General features: G+C 36.2%; 3 protein-coding genes across 5 annotated transcripts; 2 read left to right on the plus strand and 1 right to left on the minus strand.

Annotated features, from left to right (window-relative positions):
• Window positions 1–464: 464 nt before the first annotated feature.
• Window positions 465–3224, minus strand: LOC137715894 (L-ascorbate peroxidase, cytosolic). Of its 2 annotated transcripts, XM_068455256.2 has the most exons (10): window positions 2963–3224; window positions 2650–2779; window positions 2391–2565; window positions 2193–2258; window positions 1575–1623; window positions 1373–1458; window positions 1155–1234; window positions 964–1066; window positions 813–871; window positions 465–707 (listed from the first exon to the last, which is right to left on the minus strand). In XM_068455256.2, the coding sequence occupies exons 2-10, from the start codon at window positions 2766–2768 to the stop codon at window positions 692–694; spliced, it is 753 nt and encodes a 250-aa protein (XP_068311357.1). In that variant the 5' UTR covers window positions 2769–2779; window positions 2963–3224; the 3' UTR covers window positions 465–691. The 2 variants fall into 2 exon arrangements, with proteins under 2 accessions (XP_068311357.1, XP_088547503.1); XM_088691377.1 differs by lacking the exon at window positions 465–707 and having other exon boundaries at window positions 809–871; window positions 2963–3103.
• Window positions 3225–12759: 9535 nt separating this feature from the next.
• Window positions 12760–13506, plus strand: LOC137714291 (uncharacterized). Its single transcript, XM_068453534.2, has one exon. The coding sequence runs from the start codon at window positions 12763–12765 to the stop codon at window positions 13504–13506; it is 744 nt and encodes a 247-aa protein (XP_068309635.2). The 5' UTR covers window positions 12760–12762.
• A 4021-nt stretch (window positions 13507–17527) lies between these two features.
• On the plus strand, window positions 17528–26875 carry LOC137715275 (uncharacterized). 2 transcript variants are annotated; one of them, XM_068454539.2, is made up of 14 exons: window positions 17528–17695; window positions 18625–18723; window positions 19984–20111; window positions 20233–20386; window positions 20486–20595; window positions 21233–21316; window positions 21399–21447; window positions 21542–21633; window positions 22297–22429; window positions 22735–22814; window positions 22895–24411; window positions 25111–25224; window positions 25312–26056; window positions 26411–26875. In XM_068454539.2, exons 2-13 carry the CDS (start codon window positions 18631–18633, stop codon window positions 25881–25883), a joined length of 3126 nt encoding a protein of 1041 aa, XP_068310640.1. In that variant the 5' UTR covers window positions 17528–17695; window positions 18625–18630; the 3' UTR covers window positions 25884–26056; window positions 26411–26875. The 2 variants fall into 2 exon arrangements, with proteins under 2 accessions (XP_068310640.1, XP_068310639.1); XM_068454538.2 differs by having other exon boundaries at window positions 17548–17695; window positions 22291–22429.
• Window positions 26876–27834: the final 959 nt, after the last annotated feature.

Consider the following 27834-nt stretch of genomic DNA (forward strand, 5'->3'; position numbering starts at 1 on the left):
TTTTACACGAACACGTTTTATGAGTTTTATGTTCGACGAGAGCAATCACCTATCTAATTGGTTTGGGAGTTATGGTCTAACTGGTCCGACAAGAGCAATCACGTATTAGGAGTTGTAGTCTAATTGATTCAGAATTATGAAAGCCCTTTCAATGCCTTTCTTTCATTTCAAAGTCGATTGAAACATAGTAGTTAAACAAGTAAATGTTGTCACTTAATACTACAATCTAGTAATATTCCTCTTCATTTATAAAATCTTAAATTTGATCATCTTCAAAGACGAATTTGAACTACGTTATTACTAATCCCTTTTTAAAGCCAAGGTTATCACAAACCCGGTGCAACATCTCAAGCGGACTAACATACATCGCTCGTGATGCCTAGACATTCCGAGGGGCGCATGTGAGTCTCTCTCGTCGACAACCAAACCACCACATTTCCAAATAGAAAACAAAACCGGAGAAGTGAAAATTACAGTATTATTTAATCAACGAGGATGATTACCACAGCATTCGATCCAATTCAAAAACATTCGTTCTTCAAATCGAACCAGAAGTCCCACTTCCCTAAAACCTGATAGAAAATAGAAATACACCAACTGCCTAAAACCTCACAACAACTAAGAGGCATCCAAAAAACAAAAGCAAGGCGCGCAGGCATAGGCATCAACCCCTGTAGTTCTCCGGCTATGCTTAGGCCTCAGCAAACCTACAAAATTAGAGCAACAAATCGTATTCAAAACCAATTCCACACTGATTAAAACATTGAAGAAACCAGAACTACTCGTGAAAAATATTGTAATTCAAAAATTACCCAAGCTCGGAGAGCTTCATGTGAGATTCAGCATAGTCAGCAAAGAAAGCATCTTCATCCTGAAAAACAAAAGGACAAATTTAACAATCAGTAATTGCACGTAGGTGATGAATAAGCGCACAGAAGAATAAGTCCTACTGAAGACACGCACCGCAGCATATTTTTCCACAAGAGGGCGGAAAACAGGGTCATTCAGAAGAGCCTTGTCAGTTGGAAGCATTAGAAGACCTTCCTGGTCTCCACTGAGAAGCACCCTACATATTCGAACAGCATTGTACATTATTTGTGTAGCTCAATGCAACTAGACATATTGAGTAAACATAGCAGGGAAACGGAACTTACTTGAAGTAGGAGTTGTCAAAGATAAGGGGGTTGGGAGTCCAAGGTCCTTCAAATCCAGATCGCTCCTTGTGGCACCTTCCCTGCAATAAACCATAATACCATTACACAAGGTAGAAATCAGTACCGTGCATTAACCAAATAACAAATGATTTACAATCAACTACAATAACTTGGCACAATTTTCACAGAAGAAATCAAGAGAATAAGAGTTAACGCACCAGGGTGTGACCACCGGAGAGAGTAACAATATCCTTGTCACTGAGGCCCATGGTCTTGCAGAAGACATCCCTCAAATGGTCAGTACCTACAGCATTTCAACAGTAATTTTTAACTCAGTCTGGACAAAACATCCTCGCCTACAATGCAAGGGAAGCATAAACTAAAACAATGACATAAGATCATGTCAAAACATATATTTACCCTTGGTAGCATCGGGAAGACGGCCCTCTGGTGGTGGCTTGGGGGCATCCTGGCACAACAACAAGACCATCAATACAACTAGTCCGTGCTTGAGTTAAAAACTGATCAACGTCACAAACGAAAGTTACAAAACAAACGCATCAATTTGAAGAAGAAAAAAAATCCGAGACATGCATAAATAATAAAAAAGGAATACATAACGTCTACTGGAAAACCCGAGGCCAATGATTTAATGAGCTCAATTACTGGAAACGAGGACAATCCAGGACTAACCGATTGAATCATGGAGGCGGATTCAAGCAAACATGATTAATCCAACTAAGACGAGAAATTCCTCTCTCTTTTAACGAACCCATTGTAAAAAGATGACTATCAAATGCAATACAACTTTCTACCTCGAACACATTTGAATAGTTGAATGCACCAGAAGCAAAAAGATTAACAAAAATTGCAAGTGACCAGATAAAAACACATCAAAGATCGAAATATCACAAACAATAATTCAAATGCAAAGCAAGATTTGATATATTCAAGGTAATTCACTCAAAATATTCATGGTAATTAATCAAATTTACAAGCTCTAACTAAAACATTCGGAGAAAATCAAAGCTTACTGACCGTCCTTCCTGGGTGGAAAGGGACATCAGGCCCACCAGTAATCTCAACAGCAACAACACCAGCCAGCTACACACAAAATTACAACAAAATTATAAGATCAAATAAATCGCATTAAAAAATAAACCCAGATTAATTTTTTGAAAAACCCAAATTAATTTCCATAAATAAGATTTTGAAAATTGTTTTTGTTTGAATTACCTGGTAGAAGTCAGCGTAGGAGAGGATGGGGAACTGTTGCTTGATGGGCTCCAAGAGCCTGACGGCGATGTCGAGACCATTGTTGGCCCCGTGAGCTTGCTCAGCCGGGCACCTCATAGTTCCGAAGGGCCCCCCGGTCTTCGTCTTGGTGTCGTAAGTTCCAGCTGAATGCCATCTGCACCCCACCACACCCAATCAAATCTCACTCCCACAAAAACAGAGAGAAGGACTTAGAGAGAGAAACAAAAGAGAGACGTACGCGATACGAAGCATGATAGGAGCGCAGTTCTTCTCGGCGATGAGGCCTCTGAGCTTCCTCCTGGCCTTGTCGATGGCCGCCTTGTACTCTTCGCTCACGGTAGGGTAGCACTTCCCCATGGTCAAACGTCCTGCAAAACAGTAAACCACCAGAAAAATATCAGATCGGAATTCCAAACCGGCCGATAATCGATAATCCGACACTCAACCGGCTCGATCTGAGCCGATTTTCCGGCGGATCGACATTCGGACAAAAAACAACAAAAATCGGAATCGGAAAACGGTGCCATTTCGGTCTGCGAGAGAGACTACACCTTCAAAGCTTCTTGTTGGTTGGTGAGTGAACTGTAAACCCTAGCAGCAGCAGCTATGGAGTGGCACGGGGAGAGCACAAGCACTCTGGCTGATATAGGCGGGCCGTGAGGAGGAGAAGGTTCTAGTGCTTTTGTCTCAGCCGTTGGATCTTTTCATGATCTTGCGGCTGGATTTGTCTTGTCAATTTGAACGGTTGAGATTCGTTTGGATGGTTTGACATGCGGTGGCGATTGAGGAGTTGGTGGCTGGTTTGAGGAGATCAGCCAGTCAAGGCCTTGTTATTGGAGGAAATATAAGATTTTCTTGGATGGGCAAAAGATTGGCGGGCCCACCTGAAAAGGGTAATTTCCGACGAAAATGGGGATTTTTGTGTGGAATGACTGGAATGCCCCTTTGTTCGTTGGTCGAAGACGGGAAGCTAACTATGGTTTTGGATTACCTTTTTCTGCCGCCCGTGGTTTTCATTAATTCTCTTACTAAATATTATCAAACGGATCAAATTACCACGTGTAAATTTTTTTCGTTCACATAATTTTTTGGTAAGATTTCTTCCTTTTTTTTCAAAGATACCAAGACCAATCATGCTTAAGAGATTACGCATGTGGTATTTAATAATGGTTCGTTATATGACTTAGTTTAAATCTCATTATATAAAAAACAGGTCCATGGTTTCACATAAGTTTTTTCTTAACTTGGCTTAAAAGGAAGGAATATAGGAACCAAGGAAATCCATCTAATTTAAATGGTATGTAGACAAGCATACAAATATTGAGCCTCTTTTAGAAACCAAAATGATTTAGACCATCTTTGTCAGATGACAATATTAACTGACAGAATAAGAATTTTAAATAAACATAATACGTTCTTAAAGTTATAAAACAATTTTAATTCTTAACACGTTTTATATTACACTGAATTATTCTTCCATTTAATATTGTCATATAGGTAAGAATAATTTTTCTCAAATTTTATTTTTTAAAACTGCTTTATTGTAAAATAATTGCTTTACCAAAAAATTTCGGTACAACAAACAAATTGGATGTCAAAAAGTGCAGGGAAAAGGAGAGGCAATGGAGGAATATATCAATGAAACCATGGAAAATTTCTTCGAAAGAAAACAAAAGAGCCGTGATGAGAGGGGTGCCAAAGCGTTTGCTTCTACATAAGAGCATTTTGGTCATTTGAGGGTTCATAATTTCGGAGAGCGGAAAAAATATTTGTTACCGCAAGTGTGAATGCCCCTGGCTTCGGAAGATTCCATTTACATTTTGATTAAGTCACCCCCTCAACAAAGTGAATAAGTCACCGCCTGTAATGTGATTGGCCAACAGATAAGCGCACATCCCTACGAGTTTTATTCGTTGCAAGCTTTTAAATCTATTGGTTGGCGCTGTTAACCGAGGACCAATAATAAGAAGCCACGTTTGCGTCCGGATGGTTGGGTGACAAACAACCACGTGACAACAATCAGTGCCGCACTAGGCGTTGGGTTGGCTTGGCTTTTTTTTTTTTTTTTTTTTTTTTTTTTCAAACGATATATTTGTTATATTTAAATGGAAATTTTATTTGAACTCATCTAACATTTTTCTATATCCAATTTAGGGCTGGTTTGGTATTGATGTGCTTTGAAAAAAAACTGTTTTTGCTGTACTGTGAGAATAAGCGGCTGTGAACGCAGAGTGTTTGATAAACTTTTTTGTAAAAGTGCTTTTGGAAAGAAAAAAAAACAGTATAATAGTGTTTGGTAAACTTTTATGTAAAACAGATGTGACTGTGTAAAATGACCAAAAAAAGTATAATACTAGATGTGCTATTAATTTAATTTTCTTTACAATTTTTAATCCACTATTGCCATTTTTTTATATTTCATTCCAGCATTATCTAATCATTATTCTTACGATATTTTAATGCACTTTGCCATTTTTTATTCCATTTCATTATCCTCTAGTCTTCTTTTTCAATGATATATCTGCAAGCACTCCATCCAAATCCTCTCTCTCTCTCTCTCTCTGAAAAGCTCAAATCACCTTCTTCTTTTCTTTTCTTTTTTTGTGAGAAAACCCATATCAAAATTCTTCATTTTCGCCGTCATTGGGGTACCCCGGTCCCGATCGACTGAAACCGGCGCAATGCAGCACAGCGGGTTCATCTTCAACCCCAATCAGACCATCCAATCAGACAAAAAGCGAATTCAATCGTTGAAATCCAAATCCCTTCTAGCGCCAATCAAACAGCTCCGATTTATACAAAAGCAAGACCCGATCCAAAGCCAAAACGAACCTTAAAGACTTGGAGTTTCTGGTTCTAGAGAGAGAAAGAAGAGGGAGACAGAGACTCATGAAGAGCTATGTGCAGCAAGAATGAGAAATGGAGGAGGGTATTTCTGAGATTGTGAAAGTTTCATTAATTAATTACAGCAAAAATTGAAAACAAGTCGAGTACCTGGTACCTGGAAGGCAACGGCAATGTGGTGCTGAGACCGACAGAGAGAAAGGAAAAGGAGGAGGAGGAAGAGGTGCAGCGGCAGGAGGGAAGAGGGACGTGCGGAGTGTTTTGCGAGAGAGAAAGAGAGAGTGCAGAGTGTAGGAATCAGGAGAAGGAGAAAGGAGAAATGAGGGAGCAGTATTGGCAAATTGAAAAAATTCATTAACTTGGTACTGTAGCTCTATGTTTTGGATAATAAGCGGCTTCTTGAAGTTGCAAAATGCAACTTCCACTTTTTGGCTTTTTTTCATGTGAAACTTTGAAATAAAGCTGTTTTGGGATGTTTACCAAACACCAAAAACCCTACCAGCTTTTTTTCATCCTAGCTTTTTTTTTAAATCACCTCAATCCCAAACTGCACCTTACTCTCTTCACCTATATTTTTTTTTTAATTAAAGAATTAATATCTCTTTAAACCCAAATTTATTACCTAAACTACCTTCTCAAACCCAGTTCAAAATGTAAAGTTCTCTTTACACCCATTCCCTTTATAAAATAACATCTCTAATTGAATGTTTTTTTTCTTCAAATAGGCGTCCTTTGCCCCTATATAATTGCATATGACTAGCATTTCCATGGCTTTTTTTTTTTGCTACCAAACCCATCCATAAACTTGGGATCCAAGAGATCCTTCCATAGATTTGAATTTGCCAGAGAATGCAATGCAAGCTCTAGTTCAGTCCATCACTTTGCCAGAAAAACATTTGACCTTGATGCTTTGGATTTGGATGGAGACTTGCCACCCACTAGTGAGTGGTCAAGATTTATGAGGTTGGGCAGTCGTTATTTGCACCAAGAATCAAGTTATATGTCTTTGCATTACTAATCAAAAGTCCTTGCAATGGTGTTTTGGGGGTAGATAGACGACAGAGAAAAACAAATACAATATAATATAATAAGTATGAAATTTAATCCAAAGAAGAAGCAAACAAACAAAATATTCATAAATCGAGTCATACCTTTGTTGGAGGATTCAAAACTTCAAAATCATTATCCATCAATAAAAAAAGCTTGTTTGTTCTCTATCAGAACTATTAAGGTTTTAGCCGGAATGGATGTAAGATAAACAAAGGGTGATGCTAGGGTTTAATTATAGTGTCTGGGTTTATTGAGAAATTTGAGTTTTATTATTAATTTCATTTTGTACTTAATAGTAATTATGCAATAGGGTAAAATAGAGAATTAACATTTAAAATTTAAGTTGGGTGTAGAATAAGGTTACATGGGTTTAAATTAAATTTCTCTATTTAAATGTTAGATTAGAGAGTCGGTAGGGTTCAAACTCACGCCATAATGATCACGAGTTCGTTGACATGATCAATTTGAGATTGTTGTGATTTTTTTTTTTTTTAATTTTTCTTTTGTTGTGCTTTGAAAATTATAGATTGTAAAATAAAATAGTTGAATGTTTAATAAGCTATATTTTAAAATTGATGGGTATGAAAATTAGTATAAAAGTGTTTGCTAATTTTGATTAAGCTTTTGAAACTTTTGATTAAGGTGCTTTGACTTGAGCAACTTCAGTTTAATTTAATTTAATTTGCATGTCAATGTCAAATATATATATATATATATATATATTAAGATCTAGTGACTTTGTCACAGCAGTCCACCTTTTAGAAGCCAGAAAGCATCACAAAGGCAATTCAGCATGTTCGCGATCATCAACGTGTCACTAGCGTCAGGAATCTAACACAGAACGTGTGGAATATAGACTTGAAATTCGTCTCCTAATACTAGGTCACCTCATAACAAAAAAAACATTTGCTCTTATGTATCACAAAATAAATTCATGGGCAATGATGTAATTTCATACAAATCAAATTTTGTTTTTTCTCCCTTACCCATATATCATCATAGCATATATGTCACATCCCGGCCCGGGACGGATCACTTCTCAGGCCCGCTCCACTACCGTAGCACAATATTGTCCGCTTTGGGCTTACCATTCCCTCACAGTTTTGTTTTTGGGAACTCACGAGCAACTTCCCCGTGGTCATCCATCATGGGATTGCTCTAGCCCCCTTCTCGCTTAACTTCGGAGTTCTTACGAAACCCAAAACCAGTGAACTCCCAAAAGGTCTCGTGCTAGGTAGGTATGAGAATATACATATAAGGATCACTCCCCTGGATGATGTGGGATGTCACAATATATTTAATTTAAAAATATAAATATAAATCTCTCCACTCCTATGTTTTCTCCCATTCACTCCTCTCTTTTACATCTCTCTCCAACTTCTCTCTCCCATGTATTTTCCCAAAAAACAAAACATTGCTAACACATACAGTGTGTGGGTCTGGGCTAGTTTTGAATAGAAAACTCAGGCATCTATACCAAAATGCATTGGTAGAGTTTAAAAAATTGAAGCAGAAAGAATCATTGTGCAAATGACAGCTGAACCTCATCAACTTTGCCTTTTTTGATACTTTTTTTATTACGTACTTTTAGGTGGTGATATGTACCCCCAAATTTATGCATTAAATACATTCCACAACATATAAAATATTGGATATTATTACTTTACTACCCTTAAGTTTCGTCAAAAGCATACTTTATTACACTTAAGTTTTTTTTTTTGTCACACTTTCATACCTAAAGTTTGATTTTTCTACCACTTTGATACTTCCGTTAGCCTAGTCATTAACTTTTCTATTAAATGATAACATGGCAGGTTTTTGCTCCACTAATTCTTACTTACTACTCTCAATTATCTTGAAATTCGCACTTCGCTACACTAGTTTTTTTCGTCTCACTTTCATAACTAAAATTACATTTTGCACCTAAATTCGATATGAGCAAGTCAAGTATTGAGTGCGAAGAGGCCGAGGAGGAACATAATTCTTTGAACGAAGACAAACAGGAGCATTAGTAGAATCATGTTCCAACCAAAGACAATATAAACCCTATTGATAAAGCCAATTCTAGGTCAATAATTCCGTGAAAAAAGAGTTGTGATGACCAATACTTTGACAGAAACCACCACGAAATGACCCATGACAATCTCTTAAAACTTTTCCACAAGCAGCAGGATTAGGATTTTCTTTAGCCAAACCATTAGTATTAAACTTAATCGTAGGAAACCAAGAAGGAGAACAAAGCACATGACAAATAATTAGGGTCTTCCTTGAATACCCAAAAAAGAGATAGTACGAAGATCCAAATTGTGTGAGTTTCCAAGAATAACCTTGCCAGCATAAAGAATCCCAAAAGCAATAGACATGCAAAGGCGATGAAAAGAGGTTGGCTGAAATTCAAAGATAGACTTATTGTGTGCCGTCCAAATAGTATAAAACGGTAAATAGACCCAAAAAAATTCAAGATTGTGCAATTGACGAGAAAAAGGCTTACTTACAAAAGCGTCCCAAAACATTCGAAAGGAATCAGAAGAGAGCAAACAAGTATCAAATTGACAAGTCAACCATATCCAAATTTTCTTAGATACCGAACACTAGTTTAAAAGATGAGCAATAGATTCCTCAAAAGCACAACATAAACGACAAGTGAATGCCAAAGAAAATCCTCGTCGTTGAAGTGCTACCTCATTGGAATTTTATCATGAGCCACCAAATCAAAATAAATAGTTGTGGGGATATAAAATGCTGCCAAATAACCATTGCCCAACCATAAACATTATGTTTTAGCAAAGAAGCTTGTAACCTGAAGCAAAAGAAAACTGCACTAAAAAGAGGGCTTCTAAATTAGCTTGTTATCCTTCACAACCAATGATAGAAGAAGATGTAATACCTTAAGGAAAAAGTTCACTAAAACATTTGGCAAAGTCCAACGTTAAGCTTGAATGACATTTGAAACTCAAGAAAGTACCACAGGAGACTAGTCGAAGATAACGAAGGATAAATAATGGGTTCATCTAATTATTTATCAAACCAAAAAGCAACTAATCTTCCATCCCAAATAATCCAATGACTATACTATTCAAAAAAGGAATAACATGCTTCAAACCATGCCACATTGAGGAAAACAAGTACACTTCATATTTTTTGTAAGATGCAAGAGAAACTGCTGATGAGCAAAATAGCTCATAAAAATTCGTATCATAGACAGTTCGGAAAGATAAACGGCTCAGATCGTTAAATATATTATAGAGTTGGCTCTACAAAGACATGTGTCAAAAGTTTTGTGAAAACAAAAAAAAAAGGATCCGCCCCTAATTATCTAAACCCGATGTGCTACAATTCTTCACATTCTCAAGAGTAGTCCCATATCAAAAATTGAAGCAACCTTACAAAGGCATATAAGGAGTTGGCTCACTTATTCTACTACCCATTTCTTAACATCCTTAGTGTTACCATCTTGTCATTAGAAATGTGAGGTATAATCAAAAGCTATCTAATTGTGTATTCTTCAATCTAGTGCATATAGGGATGTATCATATATGCATTCATTTTTCTCTCTTCTTTGCTTTTAGTTTTAGCTTGAAAAAAACTCAATAGTAAGTACGTAATTGACTGTTGAGGCTTATAACAAGAAGACGTACAAAAATATAAAGAAAACCAATCTGCAGCTAAAGATCTTATAGATGAGCAAAAAGCAAGCCATTCTAGGACCTCGGCGAGACTCATACCCTAATTGTTTCCTTCGCTAAGGAGGATAATCCAATGTGGGCAACTGAGCTGTGGCCCTTTCTAGTTCAAGCTTCTCGTAACCAGTTGAATGAAATGGAAGCAAATTTGCCACTATAGTTCGGTCGTGGGAATGGCATCAAGTCATAGTAATTTACCAAGATAGAGATTCTTCAGCCAATGAAGTTTTAATTTATCTCTCTGATGCCTTGAGACAAGTTGGTGCTGACGTTAGCCACCTTGTAGCTCCCCTTCTTCTGTTTCATCTTCATTAATCGACGAGGTTGAGAACATTCGAAATGACCAATGTAAAGTCTTCGTTGTGCATTTGTCTGCCCATTGGCGGTGCAATTATTCGATCGAAAAGGCAAAAGAAATGAAGATAATGGAAAAAGATTATTTATGGATCACCACTGATCCTATTACAAGCCTTGTCCAATCATTTAATGCCTCCACGGTCTTCTCAATGCCAGGGATCATCGGAGTCAAGAGCTACTTCCCCGAAAGCAGGAACCAGTTTATTTTGATCATAGGTTTCGAAGAAGGTTTAGCTCAGAAAATCCTGAAGATGGTAACATTGAGCTTGAAATGTTTGCAGCACAGGCTTATGAGGCTGCAAGGCAAGTGGCTCTAGCTGTGACAGAAATCACCAAATGGAGGAAATTGTTGGCAAAACTTTTGCGCAGCAATTTTCATGGCATAAGTTGGGTTGAGATGAATCCACATAGGAGGAGACAGGAGAGACATTTCATTAGTTTTATGGCATGAGCTTATAAGTAAGTTGAGCTACTCCTCGTATAGCCAATTGGTTTTATGGTGAAATCCCAACTTTCTTTTTGGTACCCGAGCAGGTTGTCCCTATGAAGCAAAAAGACCAAACGCGGTCCATGTTACCCTGATGTGTTGTTCATGCATATGTTAGGCTTGAAAGTTCGCTACATGTGAGGGAGCGTGTTGAGAATGAATCCCACATTGATGATAGAAGAGACCTTCCATGAACTTATAAATAAATTGAACTACTCCCCATATAACCAATTAATTTTATGGTGAAACTGCAACTTTCTTCAAGTACAAGAATCAAGTTCACGACCAAAAATTAGCTCCACAATATGTTTTCAAATAAGCAATGTTAATGGAAAGAGTTACATAGAAGTTGGAAAAACTTTGGAATTGCATGTAAGATATTGACTTTGTAGCTAGTCACTTCAATTGATTAACAAGTCCAAATTGCATGCCATTATTATTTCATGCATGTTTAATTTCATGGAATAATTAAGATCAATCAAACTTGACTTGCAGAAATTTGCCGCTGTGGTGGGTAATGTAGCAACAGTGTCCAGGAGATATGAGTATGCAGAATCCACGCACCCCTATACACAATCGGGATTGGTAATGATAGTTCCAATCAGATCCAAAACATGAAGCAAAGTGGCACCGATTCCATTTGATTTGTTCAATCTGATAGCTATAAATAAATAGTGGTGTGTGAGAAATTGAAAATAGAAGAAATGACAAGTGGTTTTCGCACCGATTCCATTTGATTTGTTCAAAACGGAAACGCGAAGAAATGACAAATGGCTTGAAAAAAAATTGAAATGGAAGAAAGACTTGAACAAAACGGAAACGCGAAGAAGCTGCCACGGTGATGATTTGCAATAACAGAAGTGTGTTCGCCGTGGGGAGGATGAGGAGAAGATGATGAAAATAATAAAGCAAGCCATGTATTGGTTTTAAACTGTTTACTAGCAGAGGGATGGTTATGCCTACACACTGCTCCTTATGCTTATGGAATTAATTTACTTCGGTTGGCTTTGGCCATTTCCTGCTGTACAATCTCATCGCCTGAGGTGAACAGTGCATATGATATGGCCTCGACACATTATTCTTATTCTCTACGTTCAGCAAGACCATGTATTCAAATTGTTTGTCATGGAGAGATGGATACTAGAAACTTGGAACTCATGCCAACAACATCTTGATGTCAAATCTCTCTTGCTGCGAGTGAAGTTGGTGCTATGATGCTATTGCACACAAAATTTCCCTTTCGAGCTCATGCCGTAGCAGTTGAAACCGCCCTGTCTGTTTCTAAAACTCAGGACTCATGCCGTTGCAGTTGAGACTTGAGAGAGGTCGTTCAATCTTCAAAGCATAAAATGTCGAAATTGTCTTCAGAACAAAATGTCGGACATGTCTTTAGAACAAAATGTCAAACATTTACCTTGACCGGTTTAACCTGTATTCATATGCATTGTATTTGCTTAAGAGTTTGCAATTTAGTACCTGGTTGGATAAATTATTTATGGATTTCCAATAACTTAAAAATACAAATTAGACCTTATTTTCTACAACACCATCATCCCAAATGAAATTACTCTCTATTTGTTCTGTTAACCTTCATTTAAAATGCCCCTTATGTCCTTACATTTTGAAGGTTCACAATTATTATTATTTTTTCCTGAACAAACGATATTATCTACACTAAGGAGAGGGGGTGTGGTTAACCTCATAATGAACTCACAATAATGTGGTTCAAATTCACCTTTTGTTATAATTGAACCTAAGACCTTTCACTTACAAGTGAAAAGGAGTATCATTAGACTGTAGTATTAAGTGACAATGTTCACAATTATGAAAAGAATGATAGGTAATTTGGCGTAGGTCGGTGCTCATTTCTTTTTATAACATGGGTCCGCAAAAAGGTTTACATACCACGTGCTGAATTTTCTTTGGTCTAATGGTTAGCAAGGGCTGCATGCTTGATGTTTATAGCTATAGCATACTGATAAATGGCCATTGCAGGCCAAAAAGGGCAGATGAGGCCCAAATGCTTGTTAAGGAGATGTGTGATATGGAATTTGTTCCAGATATAGTTACTTATAACACTCTTATGGATGACTTTTGCAAGATGGGGAGAATACAAGATGCTCAGAACTTATTTCCTCAAATGCAAGCTTGTGGGCAACTTCCAAATGTTCAAACTTATAATATTTTAATGGATGACCTTTGTAAAAACCAAGAACTCCCGATGGCATTGAAACTGTTTCAAGAGATGGTAGATAACAAGTTGGATCCAAATATGGTGAGTTACAATATTCTCATTGAAGGCTTGTTCATCGGTGGGAAAGTTGAATATGCAAGGGATATCTTCAGTGGTTTATCATCAAAAGGACTTCTACCCAATGTCAGGACTTACAATATAATGATCAGTGGATTTTGTAGTAGCGGGCTAACAACCGAAGCGGAAATGTTGCTTCAAGAAATGAAAGACAAAGGCTGTTCTCCAGATGGTTGCATCTATAACACCATTATCCGAGGGTTTTTCAACAACAATGAGACGTCAAGGGCGATGGGACTTATTCAACAAATGGTGGAGATGGGCTTCTCTACGAATGCTTCTACCGCAAAATTGATAATTGATTTACTCTCTAAGGATAAAGTAGATCCAGCTTTGTTGCCATTGATAAGAAAAGAATTATGAAATCAATTTGCATCCGTGAGAATGAACTTTGGATGCTTTATATACCTTACAATTTCTCGAAGCATCTGCTGGTTTCGCACTTTACTGGAATGCTTTATTGTTCGCCAAAAGCATAATTTGCTTCGTCATCCTTGACTGCTTAGTCGATTGTGTGTCGTTGTATGCCCATTTTCCTGCATTTATGTTTTTACCACAGCATTGGTAAGAAAGATTGTCAGTTGTATTTATCAAATGGAACTGACATTACATGAACTTGCATACTTGAATGCGACATGCTGCTTGAGATTTTCGTCAAATATGTCTGCTGTTAGGCTGACTTATTGATAAGCCTGTTAGCTGGGTCCTTTGGTTATATGTATGAAGGGAAAAGTTTGACCACACCGACGATTTTGCACAATGTACGTATAAGGACTGTGAATTTTAAAACATACATTTCGGCAGAGAAATAGAATGCTGGATTCTGGCATTACACGGAGGTTAGATCACGATGATCATCAGTCCTGCTCAATTGCTTTTCACAGGAGCAGAACTTTGAATTTCAAATTCAATTTTTTTTTGACAATGTAACTTTCAACCTGCAGCTTATTGATGCTCCGGTTAGAAGATGCGACGATAGGACAGAGGTTCAGGGTCGAAGGGGTAGAGGAAGACCAAGGAAAACTTTGGAAGAGACTCTAAGAAAAGACTTGGAGTACTTGGATTTAACGGAGGACATGACACATAATCGAGCGCAATGGTGTTTTAGGAATCATATAACCGACCCTACTTAATGAGAAAAGGCTTTGTTGTTGTAACTTTCAACTTGCAGCTTCTTTAAGTTACCGTTTTACTTATGTAAGTTCAAAGCTCTGTGTTCAAGCTTTGTTTTCATTTTCGACACATTTTTTTCGTATCCCTTCCACCATTCTTGCTCCATGCTTCTTCACTCATCCTCCCTCCCAAATAATTCCCTTTGTTTTAATTTCCCTCAGGTTTTGTTGATGAAATGCATCATCACCAGTAGTGCAGTTTAATGGCATGGCAAACACTTGCATAATTTATTGGGTAGCTTTATGTACATGCCAGTTTTAGGTTTTGTTTGAGATTGTTTCTTCATAAACGCTTATGCAAGAAGTTTTTATGTCATAGACAAGTTAAAAATTTTACTAAAAAATTTAAGCGTTCCTTCACAAATGCTTATTTAAAAAGTGTGTTAGTGATCCATAAGAACTTTTAATTTTTTTTACCAAATGTAGTAAAAAACGCTTTTAATTATAAAAAACACACTTTTAACCCATTTAGAAACAGTTTTTATATCTGGAAAAATGTGTGAATCATGCTATATTCTCGCACTTTAGGTCATGTAATGTGATATAGGGTTGGTTTTTACTTTTGTTGATCCATTTTCTGGCATCGACAATGCATAAATATTATATATATATATATATATATATATCTGAAAATATGACTTTAGCCTCTGAAACTCAAGTTTCTTTACATAAAATCCGACATAGTCTTTGTATCTGAATAAAACCCAATGACTAGGCTCCACATAAGTAAATTCATTAATTTTGTTTGCCTTTACACATTTTGCATTTTTCAGATGCCTAAAATACCCCTAATTACCGTTTTGATGTAGACATTTAATTCTATGCAGATTTGAAGGGAGAAATTAATAAAAAGAAATGTATTAATGTTTAAAATCATTGCATTAATATATCAAAACAAATTGTATGTTGAGGCAAAAAAGAACTGATAATGTTATACTTTCCTTGAGAGTTTGTAATTGTTTTTTAAATTTGCATAAAATTAGACAATTTTAATTGAATCTTGTCATTTTCTTACCAAATGAAAATTTGAAGGAGCACTATAAAATAATTTACCTATATTTAAAAAATATAGGTAAATTATTTGGACATGTGTATTAGTAATAAATTTGCCTTGTATATGTAATGACACATGCAAAATAATTTACTCTAGGGTATCGTCTTGGATTATTGTATGTCGTCTTCTTGACATTAATAAAGTCACTATGGTTTCAACTCAAAAAAAAAAAAAAATACTTATAGAATAAAAAATGTTATTTGATCATATAGGTAAATTTTTGCACACATATATATTAGTAGTAAAATATGCCCAATATATATAATAATGCATGAAAATAATTCACCAACAAATAAAAGAAAATTTGATTAAAAATTAATATATCTACTACTTTTTGTTTATGAATTTCAATTTCTTTTTTTATATTACAAACATAATGTACCTACAATATAATTTACCTATTGTTTAATCTTATAAGAAAATAATGTATCTACTATTTTATTTTATTTATTTATTTATTTATTTTTTGTTTAATATGTACTGTTTTATTTTAATGGAGATAATTTGTCTTGGTTTAATTTTTACGAAATTATTTAGGCACTGTTTAACTTTCCCAAAATAATGGAACTCCTATTTTAATTTACCTACAAAATAAATACTATTTGATTCAAAATTAATTTACTTATATTTTACATATAAATATAGATAAATTATTTTTAACAAGCATATATGATAACAAACAAAAAATGCCTAATGTATGTAATAATCTAGGTAAAATAATTTACCTACAACATAAAAGAATATTAATTGGTTTTTTGTTGTTTTATAAAACAATATTATTATTTGATGCAAAATAACTGATTGTACAAAGGATTTTTCTTTCCAAACGAAAAATGTGCCCATAAATTGTCTATGAACATGGCTAAATATATATATATATATATATATATTCCTAATATTTATCATACAAGAAAGGTAAAATTTCCACATGGGGTAAATTGCTAATCATAATTAGGGTGGGTAATAATATTTATTGACATAACTAGAGTTTTGTGGCATAAGTTGTAAATATGTGATACTAATTGGTTACATATTTATCTACATGATACTCTATTTTTTGTGGCATAAGTTGTAAAGAACCCTTATATATATTATTTTTTGAGCAAGAAATGCAGAAATATTAAAAAACAAAAAAACTAGAGTTATCCTACGAAACAGATGAAATGAGTGGAGATTCGAAGATACATTAAAAAAGCAACACAACCATTTGTGTTTCATCGTTTGGAGAAGGAAATCCACAAATTTAGGATCCTGGGAGAACAACAAAAAAGTCAGAACATCAGAACATGTATTTGGTATGGCAATTAATGCCATGTTTTTGTAAGGGAAGCTTTGGTGTGACTGCTCATCCATTCCTAATGAGTGCATATTTGCTCTCCACTATTTAATGTGATGTATGCTCACCATCCTATTTATCATCATTAGATGAGTTTGAATGTTGATATTTGTGCTTTTCCACTACACGAATTTCGAAATTCAAACTCATCGGTGATAAATATAGCGGTGAACATACACCACACTAAATGATAGTGAGTAAAAATGCTCACATTCCTAATTCTTTCACAACTTTTGCTGACTCACTCGTCTGCTGGCATTTTCGTCCAGTCGTTTTATATTAGTTTAAAATAAAAATTATTTTTAAAAGGAGGTTGGTTCAAAGAATGTACATAATCATATAACATTGTTACGTATATTTCATATTTGTATGTATATGTATATGTGTACAGCAAAAGACCCTTATTTTTCAAATTTTCGCATAAATGATCCATATTGGATTATCTCTCCATAACAATAAGGCTAAGGTCAAAAGCTATATGTATCTCTAGTAGGACCATTACACTATATATTCTTGAAAATGTAGGTTGGCTTGGTGAAGTCACCGACTCATTTTTAAAAGAAGAAAAAAAAGAATTTTATTGGATGGATAAAATCCAAATGTATAAAAAGATGAATAGAAGAAATAAGTACGTTAATCAACATAAATTAAAAATACAAATTAAAAGATATCTTAATAATAAAAACAAAACATGTTAATCAATATTTGAATAATAATCAAATCGTGAACAACCACGTATAAAATTTAATTTTAAAATTTGGTCTCCTCCAACGTTCGCTAGGCCACGTCAAAGTTGGTAGTTAAATCGAAATCTAAGGGCGTTACGCGGAAATAACCCATCATCCAAACAAGCCCTTCTCCCTCTCTCTCACCCCTAAAAAGCACCCCCTCTTATTGTGTGTGTCTCTCTCTCTATCTCTTGCTGCGTTGCGATCCTCACACCACAATCTCATCCTCACAGATTCGTCCTCTTCTTCTCGATCCCCAACTGTAAGTCTCCTCTCTCTGCTCGCTTTTTCTCTCTCTTCTCTAACCCTAACCTCCCTCCGATCATCATTCCATCCAATCTCCCAGATCCCTAATTGTTTTAATCATTTTATGTAAAATGGATTAAGTTTGAAATGAGTTTGTTTGGTTATTCCATCGGTGGCTGAGGCCGTCTGATTGACCTCTATTTGCATCCTTGTCTTCGGTTCCTTCTGTTGCATGTCAACGATTAGGTTTTAAATTGTGTATATTAGTTTAATTTTGATGATTATTATCCCTTTTTTATTAATATTTTTCTAATTATGTTTTTTTGTTGTAATTGGTGCTCGATTTTGATCTGCTTTGCTGTAGATTTTGATCTGATTTGAGTTTCAGGATCGATTTGAATTTTGAGTTTGTTAATGTTAAAATGGCGTTAGATGGACTAATCGGGTTGTAGGGTTTCAGTTTGGGGATTTGGCAGACTGTTGCGAGCTCAATTTTGCTGGTCTGGTTTACTGTGATTGGGATTTTTCTAGGGTTTTTCCAGTTTTCTGATTTTGTTTGAAGTAATTGCCACTCGTATATGACTGTTTCCGTAATGTGAATGCAGTTAAATGAACGATTGAGTGAATCATTTACCATGATGCAAATAATCTTGCTGTTAAATGAAATATAGGTGACTTTGAGCTACTACATTCATCGGTTGCTTCATTTTGCATTGTGTTTGGTGTCGAGTCCTTCTCTGTTAGCTTCCTCATTGTCATATTTAGCATATCTTCTGTTTAATCGTTTCTTGCATTTAAGCATTTGAATTTGTTTGCAATTTCTGATGTGTATTTTACTTCTTATTTGTGAGCACATACCCACTAAGATACGCCGTTGCTATATGGTTGCATTGAGTCTTGTGCATTTTTTTTACCTACTAACACTTTTTTTGAAATGTTTTTAAGGTAATCATGAGTGACCAGGGAGAAAAGACTTGCCCTCTTTGCGCGGAGGAGATGGATTTGACAGATCAGCAATTGAAGCCATGCAAATGTGGTTATGAGGTATGGGACACTTACCTTCTACCCCTGTCTCAATCTCTCGAGGGGTTGGTCCGGTTGGAGGGAGGTTTGGTGGATACTTGTTCTCCTTTTCTCTGGATAGTGCCTTTGCTGAATTTTGAACAGCATCATTACTCATTGTCATTTGACTTTTCACGTCTGATGGACTATTTATAGATAAGCTTTTGAAATTCTAATCTATTTGGTTATGTAACATATCTGATGCACTGTTCAAGTTATTTGGGAACTGTTTACAGTTAACTAGTTGTGACCTCTTTCCTAAACATATTATAAACAGCTCCATGTCAGTTATCAGTTCTGAAGTATAGTGGCAAGATGATGGAATTTTATAGGATAACTCCTGAACCTGGTGAGGCAAAGCACTATTGAGTCTCTTTACAGTCGACCATTAATACTACTGAAAAACATTTGACCCCACTAGATTGGGTCCAGGTTCTTCAGTGTAAATTCTGTTATGACAACTTTAGTATTATACTGTTTTTTTTTTATATTTGGATTGGTTCACAAATTGTGATATGCTTCTGTAGAAACTTTCTCTGGGATCTTTGTTGGTCCCTCCTTTCCAAACTTAAGAAGTGGTCTTTGTTGTTTCGTGGCTTTAGTTGAGGAAGTTCTAGTAATGTGATTGCTCCTGTATATGCACCCTTCATCTTGATTCAGTGATATTTGAAACTGTTTTTCCAGCCGATGGAGAAATACTTAGAACCTTTTTCTTTTGCTAAAGTTAATCTTTCGCAAGTTGTTTGTTGGGATGGATAGACAGGAGAGAACATTACGGAAGATAAAGGGATGAAATTACTTGTTTGATAGAAAGGGATGAAAGAACAAAAGTATAATTCTCTTATGTAATTTTCTTGAGGAGTTGGATTGAGTACAGCATCAAAGTATCAAACTTTGCTTTTTGCTACCCTCCTCATTTCCTTTCAAAGTTGAACAAATTTGGTTTTTTGAGGGTTCGTTTCGCCTTACTTGTATGACTGTATCTGGGTCAGTGTGTGTTATTATTATTAATATTATTTATTCTGAAGCCCTGAACCTTTCCAAATGCACGCCATTGCTATTTTGGATGATCCCTTCCTCCCCTGCGCTTCGCTTCTATAGAATCTTAATTCTAAATGCGTGTTTGAATTTATTAATTGTGAATCTTTGTTTTTGTTTGTTTGTGCAATTTGAGAGCTGAGAGTTTTGCACGGATTGTATTGTCGCGATTGCCTAATTTAAAAACTTTTAACTTGATCACAGATATGTGTTTGGTGTTGGCACCACATAATGGACATGGCTGAGAAGGATGAGACAGAGGGGCGGTGCCCTGCATGCCGCACTCCTTATGACAAGGAAAAGATTGTAGGAACGGCTGGAAAGTGTGTGAGGTTGTTAATCCATAAACCATGTTTTATTTCATCAGATAGATAATTGCTTCCAACTTTAATTTGATAAGCAGCATCTGTTTTTCTATTGCTTGTACCTTTCTCAATAAATCTTTGCCCACAGGCTGGTGGCAGAAATCAACACTGAGAAAAAGATGAAGTCTCAGAAGGCAAAGGTCAAATCTACTGAAGGGCGGAAGCAGCTGACTAGCGTGCGAGTCATTCAACGGAACCTCGTTTACATAGTTGGATTGCCTCTTAATCTGGCAGATGAAGATGTAATTCTCCCTCTCTTTGGACTTGATATTAGTGTGCTAGCTCAATTCTATGCTTTGGCTTGTAGAGACTCACTATTTTTTTATGCATATGTTATGCAGCTTCTGCAGCGCAGAGAATATTTTGGTCAGTATGGGAAGGTTCAAAAAGTGTCTATGTCTCGAACAGCAGCTGGCGTCATTCAGCAATTTCCAAACAATACATGTAGTGTGTAAGTAAACCTGTTTTAACATGTCTGGCACTAAAGTACTATTGTTGCATATGTTTTGTTATTTTTTGTACATTGCCGCATCTTATACAGTTTGTTTATACAGCTCATCCCACTATTCTTCTAATTAGCTCAGAAGTTTATTTGTTAATTATGTACTTGTTACTTGGAAAGTTTAGTTTAGGTCACAAAAACTTATTGAAATTTGGAAGTGCAATTATCCTCTTCTCAGTTTTTAGTCTAATCTATAGTGCTTTATGTTTTAGTTTCAGGTAACAAGTTAAACAATATTTTGGCGTTTAAACCAAACTTACCTTTTGCCCTTTCATAGAAAACAATTTTTTAGTATTTTGGTCTCAAATTAATCGAGTACTGTCATATATTTTAACTTTTTAAATAGCATGTCTGAGTGAATTGAAATACTGCCACAATAGCTTTCACTCCCCAAAAAGTTACCCACCACCCCAAACACACCCCCCACAACCAACATACATTCAGAAAGTGTTTTTTTTAATTTATTTAACTGATGTGATGTTTGATTTTTTATTTCCTAATCTCCAATTTAGCATTGATCATTTGCAATCTTCTGATTGCCTTTGTGTGCTTAGTGTCTTTTTTTTAAATGTTTCTTTATATGCAGATATATTACATACTTGAAAGAGGAGGAAGCAATCCGTTGTATTCAAAATGTACATGGGTTCCTCTTGGATGGTAGATCTTTGAGGTACACGCACGCTTACAGTTATTTAAATTTGTTCTTTCAATAATTTTGTAGCCAGTAATATAGTCCTTACATGTTTTTTCAGGGCTTGCTTTGGGACCACAAAATATTGTCATGCATGGCTGAGGAATGTGGTATGAATCATTTCTTGTTCTATCTGGCTTATGAATTTTTTTGTCTTGTAGCTCTGTTGAATCTGAATTGAGATTGACCTTTTGTTGTTTCCAGCCTTGCACCAATCCTGATTGTTTGTATCTGCACGAGGTTGGGTCTCAGGAGGATAGTTTCACTAAAGATGAAATAATTTCTGCATACACTAGGTATTTAGTTCTCTACACTAGCCATTTTTTTTGTTAATGACCTGTGTACTGCCTTTATCTCCCTCTCTCTAAAATAACCAGTTCAGTGTGCTTGTTTTGTTAATTGTAAGAATCTTAAGGAGGTTTTGAAAGAGGTATTTATTATGGCTAAATATTCTAAAGCTTATGCTAGAGGTATGTTACTGATGAGATGAGCCTTAAAAAATCTTTTGTTTTCCCCAAGAAGCATTTAAAAAAGTTGGTGAGGCACAATTTGTATGTCCTTCTAAATCCATAACACTTTCAATAAATCTGGAATAGTAACCTAAGATCTCCTTTGTACATAAATGCCTTTGTTCAGCTTAATGCTTATCATGTTGTTTGTAGTATTGATGAGCATTCTCATATAAATTCATCCCATAAATTTTGATATGGTCCCTTCTTTAACTGCATTGAAATTCAAAGTTCATTCATAAACATTACATTATATGGTTATTGAAGAGAAATGTGGAACTGAACGTTTGAGAAAATATATTATACCTTAAAATGCTCAAGTAACGCCCAACTTTTCCTTCTAGTTTTATTTCTGTCTGTTTTCTCTTGGTCCGTGTTTTAAAAAAAAAAAAATTGCATAGTGTTTTCCTTGGATGACTTAATAATTACTTAACTGTTGTGAAGGAGTAGGGTACAACAAATTACTGGTACAGAAAACAGTATGCAACGGCGTTCAGGGAGTGTTTTGCCTCCCCCACTAGATGATTATTGCAACACCAGTTCTTCTTCTGCGGCAGGACCAATTATTAAAAACGGTTCAAGTGTAAGTGTCATATTTAAGTAGGAAACTTATGAATGTTAAGAATAAACTGGTTGGCATCATTACTATTGGCTTATTTTCTTATGGTATTCTTGTTCGTTTTTCATAATATGTTTTATCCTGATTGACCTAAAAAGCCATGTGTATCTTGATATATTTGTTAGAACTTTTAGGTTGATGGGGTAGTGAAGTCTACAAGTTTTCTGAGTTTAGGCTTTTTGGATATTTAGGGTTCAATAGTAACTGGTTAAAAAGTGCAAGTTTGAGTCATATTTCATTGTTCTGATTTTTTTCCCCTAACCTCGCAGAATACTGAAAGTCTTATTAGAGGTTCTCCTCCAAATGGAAGCTCTGGTAGATCTATTGCTCTTCCAGCTGCAGCCTCATGGTATCTGGTTATTTCTTTTTGGCCTTTACATTGTTTGTATGATTGTATTAAATTCTGAACGTACTGAATGCACATTGCAGGGGAACACGTGTTTCAAACTGCCAACCACCAGCTACACATATAATAAGTTCAAATGGACATTCAAAACAGAAACCTGATACAGTCAGTTGCACGTTGCCATTTTCTTCAGCAGCTGTTGCTACTGTTCAGTCATCTACAGTGCATAGTGATGCTGGAAATAGGTCAGCATTAAATGAAGAAAGTCAGACTGTGCATGCTAAATCTAAACCAGAATCATTGAAGATTGTGAAACAGCGTAGTGGCGTGGATTGTCAAAATGATCTGTCTGACAATCCTGCTGCACCCGATGAAGGCTCTGCTTCTGTGAATGTTAGCAGCCAGTTATCTGCCCCATCAGTATCCAAGGACAATGATAGAGGCAGTAGCATGCAGGCAAACATTAGCAATCCCACCAACTATAATCATCTATCTTACAGTTATCGTCATGAAAATGAAAACATTTTTTCTGCTGAAGAAGTGGTCCAAAACTTATGCTCTGATATCCCTCTAATGAGCATTGATAGAAATGCCAAGGTTGAACATTCCAGTGTAGTCGGACCTAATAGTTCCCTTTCAGATTACTCCTTTGTTAAATCGCCTCGGAACCAACAATATTGTGCTGAGCAATCTAGAGAGCCTCCAACAACTGGTGATAAAGCTGTCACACCTGTTAATGGGGTGTGTGTTACAAGGGAACAATCCAACTGGACCCTAGATTTGCAAGCCCAATTAGTGCCAAGTACATCTTCAGAAGTGGAAGAGGATGTACTATCTTTTGACAATCAAAGACTAAAGGATCCAGAAGTGAGTCGATCAACATATTTGCCTAGTTTGCCTAATACAGTACATGCTCCAAACCACTCTAGGTCTCCTTTGTTGCATAATGAGGCTTATGGTGCAGTTTATGCCAATGCTGATCGTCTATTTGTAGATAACAAAGTTAAGGACAGTTCACTTCTATCTTCGTCCAGTGTTTCAATAACATCTAATGGATACCCTGAAAACATGGTAACCAGATCTGGTTCAGAGAGGCCCTTGGAGCATTCCTATCCTCTTCTAAATGACATCCCAGGGAAGCACACTGGAAGATTCCTGGATGATGCAGCAAATCCTGATTTCAGTACTGCTGTTGACAAGGGAGAGAGTAGCATAATCTCAAATATATTATCGATGGACTCACTAACATGGGATGACTCACTAACATCACCACAGCATTTCTCCAAATTCTTGGGTGAAACTGATAGACAGTCTGGAGCTCTCAAAATGTCGAGTCCTTGGAAAGTACAAAATAACAATCAGTCCAGATTCTCTTTTGCAAGACAGGAGGATGCTAAAAATCAAGCATTTGATGTACAGTCATCTCTGAATGTTGGCGGGCAGTTTTCTAATAACCAGTCATTCCACCAAGGCTTTTCTGAAAATAGAGATTTATTTTTGGATAATCTAGGAATTGGCAATGGTTTCCCATCTAGTACTTTTGAAGAATCTGAAAATCATGCCAGCAATCATTTAGCTTTCTCTTCTAACAAGCTTTCTGGTGAGTATTGTCTGGCTTTATGGAGGACTCTTCTATTTCATATTTATTGAGTTTCACGTTATTTGCTGCCTTCCATTTGGTTTGTCATGTTTTTCTTTTTGTGCCTTGTATAATGTTTTGTTGGGTCTTCATATGCACTTTTGGTAATATGTTCTTTCTTGATGTTTAGTGGGCTTGCATTTTGTATGAAGTCAAGACTTTGTTATTGACCCCCTTCATCATCTGCTCGCCCATGTTACTAGTTGATATATTTTTACCCCCCTTCTAACAATGTGTCCGAGTCCTTTTCGCTAATGTCTGAGAGTGGTTTTTATACTTATTGGGTGTTCTTTGTTTCCATCTTCTATAGTTGCCATAGCTTTCTCTGCTGTCTGCTCTGACGTTGTGAGAAAGTAGATCTTTGACTGTTGTGATTGAAATTATTTTTAAGTCCATATTTTCAAATTTTGTTTCCAGACCTTTGGATTATCTGATAAATCCGTGGTGTTGATTAACTGTTAATTACAGCTTTAAGTTTTGTTTTTTTTTTTCAAGCAAATTCGTTCTTGTATTTTGTTAATACTTGAACTTGGGTTTCTTCACCTAGTCTATGTTGATTGATTTTATTGTGATTCCATTTTACTTTGTTCTTTTGTGCTCTGCTGCCTGGGTGCATTTTTCTGCCTAGTTTGGTTTCTGACCCTTGTTTTTATCTTTCAGCGGTTTCAAGGGCTCAAATTTCTGCTCCTCCTGGATTCTCTGTGCCAAGCAGGGCACCACCTCCGGGCTTTACTTCTCATGAGAGAGTGGATCAGGACTTTGACACTCTGTCTGGTTGGTTAACAAATACCTTTGGGTTTTAATTTTCTAATTTATTTCCTTGTACATGTTTAATTGTTGATTTCATTATCTACTGCTCAGGGAATCATCTGTATGATAATTCATCTTTGTTGAGAAACGCATATCAACCTCAGGCAACTGGAAATATTGGGAGCTCCGCAGATATTGAGTTTATGGATCCCGCTATATTGGCAGTTGGAAAGGGGAGACTGCAAGGTGGGCTTAACAACCAAGGCCTAGAAATGAGATCAAACTTCCCTTCGCAGTTAAGTGGGTATGAAAATGATGCAAGGCTTCAACTATTGATGCAAAGATCACTGGCCCCACAACAAAATCTTAGATTTCCTGATTTTGGGGATGGTTTTTCTCACGTCAATGATTCTTATGGTTTCTCCTCAAGGCGTTTGGAGCAGTCCCAGGCTAGCAATCTTTCCCCTTTTTCGCAAATGTCCCTCCAACAGTCCAGAAACCGGGGCATGTCAAATGGCCACTGGGATGGGTGGAATGAGGTTCAGGGTGGAAGCAATGTAGGTATGTCAGAGCTCCTGAGAAATGAGAGACTAGGATTCAACAAGTTTTACTCTGGTTATGAAGAATCAAAGTTTCGGATGCCTAGCTCCGGCGATCTATATAACAGAACATTTGGGAGGTAATCATACAAGATAATAGCTTTTCATGGCTTTGGGAATGTTCAAGTGGAGGAATTGAGGGCTTTGTGGTGTTGCGACCTTGTACTCAAGGATGGGACTGACTCATAACTGGTCTTGCTATCGGCAGCCTGATGTAGGGTCAAACTCCCGTACTTTTGGGGTCTGTAATCCTGCAGGTAAGAATCAAATACTTGGTTAGTTTTTCCTTTTGGTATTTACACAGTTTTTGTTTTACTAGTTGGTTACTTGGTTACAGTAAAACTAAAACTGTGGCATGTAAATAATTTTTGCTGGCAGTTATGTGGTCGGTTTGCCAATTTTTGTCCATCCATTTATTTTTCAGTTAAAAGCTAATTTATAAATCCAGTAGAGTGCCCGTGTAATTTAAAGGGTCATTGCCTGCTCACTTCGTTTTTATCTATCAGTTGTTTCCTTTTACGCTTGAGCATCTATCGTGCAAGTGCTACATCTTAAGTTGGTGTGAATTACTTAAATGTTCTTTATGGTTTCTACTTTCTATGCGTATGCAGGTGGGGCGATAAATGCTTGACGCGAATGTAGTATTGTGGGTTGCTGTATGTGGTTGATTTTCGACCGGCTGATCATCCCCAGATGATGAGTATTCAACTCCCTGCTGTACTGATATATGATTGTTGCTCTCACAACTAAACGGATGAAATCTGACCTCCGTTTGGGAGTTTTATACTGCGTTAACCATCTAACATGACAAAACGGATATTAATGAATTACACCTTTTTCATCTTTTTCCTTTTACTTTTCTGTTTGTATTGTGTTTGCAAAGTTGAAAACAGAATTTCGAGTGATTGGAATTAAAATGCATTTCGTTTCATCCGATCATATTCTGAGTTTGGAGTGTGTGCTGTAACTAAGGCGTCATAGGTAGTTTAGTATTTTAACTTGTATCGGTTGGTGTAGTTAACGACGTATTTCTTTTGCTTTTCTGAATAAAATACCCGACGGAAGCTTCCTAGTTATATTTTGTTGATTGAATTAGTCTATGATGTGGGTTTTGATGAAGCATTTTGTTGCCGAGATATCGACATATTTTTCCTCAACTTGTGATAGCTGCTGTACAACTACTGGTTGGAATTTATAGGTATCCATTAACTTCTTGTCAAGGCTTACCGACTTTGTGGCTCATTTTTGCCTGATACATGCGTCCGATAGCCTCATTTTATTGACCAGTCACTCTCTGGCTATTCGATGTCAACAAGCTCACCGACACCACTCACTTTGTGGCCGTTTGATGTCAACAAACTCATCGACGTGTTATTGATATTTGCAACTTCCTTGATCGATGTTCATGTTATTGACATAATAACCGCTAATTTAGGATGTTTAACGCACGTTTGGAACAAGAGATTTCTATGTCGATGTTTTCGTTTTTCACTTTGTTCTATCAACGGGGAGTGAGTTTTTTTTTTTTTAAAAAAAAAAAAAAAAAAAAAAAAAAAACAAACAGCGGAGTTAAATTTGTTGTTCTTGATTATTAACAATTCGAACAATTGTCGGCATCAAATCGTTAAAATTAAACAATAGAATTATAGAAACTAAATTGTTCTTATTGTTTTATTCCTATTACCGAGACTAAGCTAATATAAATCGCACAATATTATTAGAATTGTCGTTTGTTAATATCAATAATAATTAAGTATCAGACTCGTCCTTTTGCGGAACAATTTTAAGAATGACGACATGTGGCTAAGTATTCCTCAATACTAGTACAATCTCTCAATCACGTGCTCATTGGTCTCCTTGTAAAAGTTTACATTTTCTGTTACTTCGTACTGAAGGTAAAGAAAAACACTAGGGCTGGCTGTGGGGCCCTTTGAAAAGTGAAATCTCACCCCTTAGGCCCACAATAACATCGACAGCATCCCACCAATTTTGGGTAGAGGCAGATTGTCTGCCCTCCTGATATGATATGGTACCA

This window comes from Pyrus communis, chromosome 3 (assembly GCF_041283825.1).
Source record: "Pyrus communis isolate YQ-2024b chromosome 3, ASM4128382v1, whole genome shotgun sequence".
NCBI classification, from domain to species: domain Eukaryota; kingdom Viridiplantae; phylum Streptophyta; class Magnoliopsida; order Rosales; family Rosaceae; genus Pyrus; species Pyrus communis.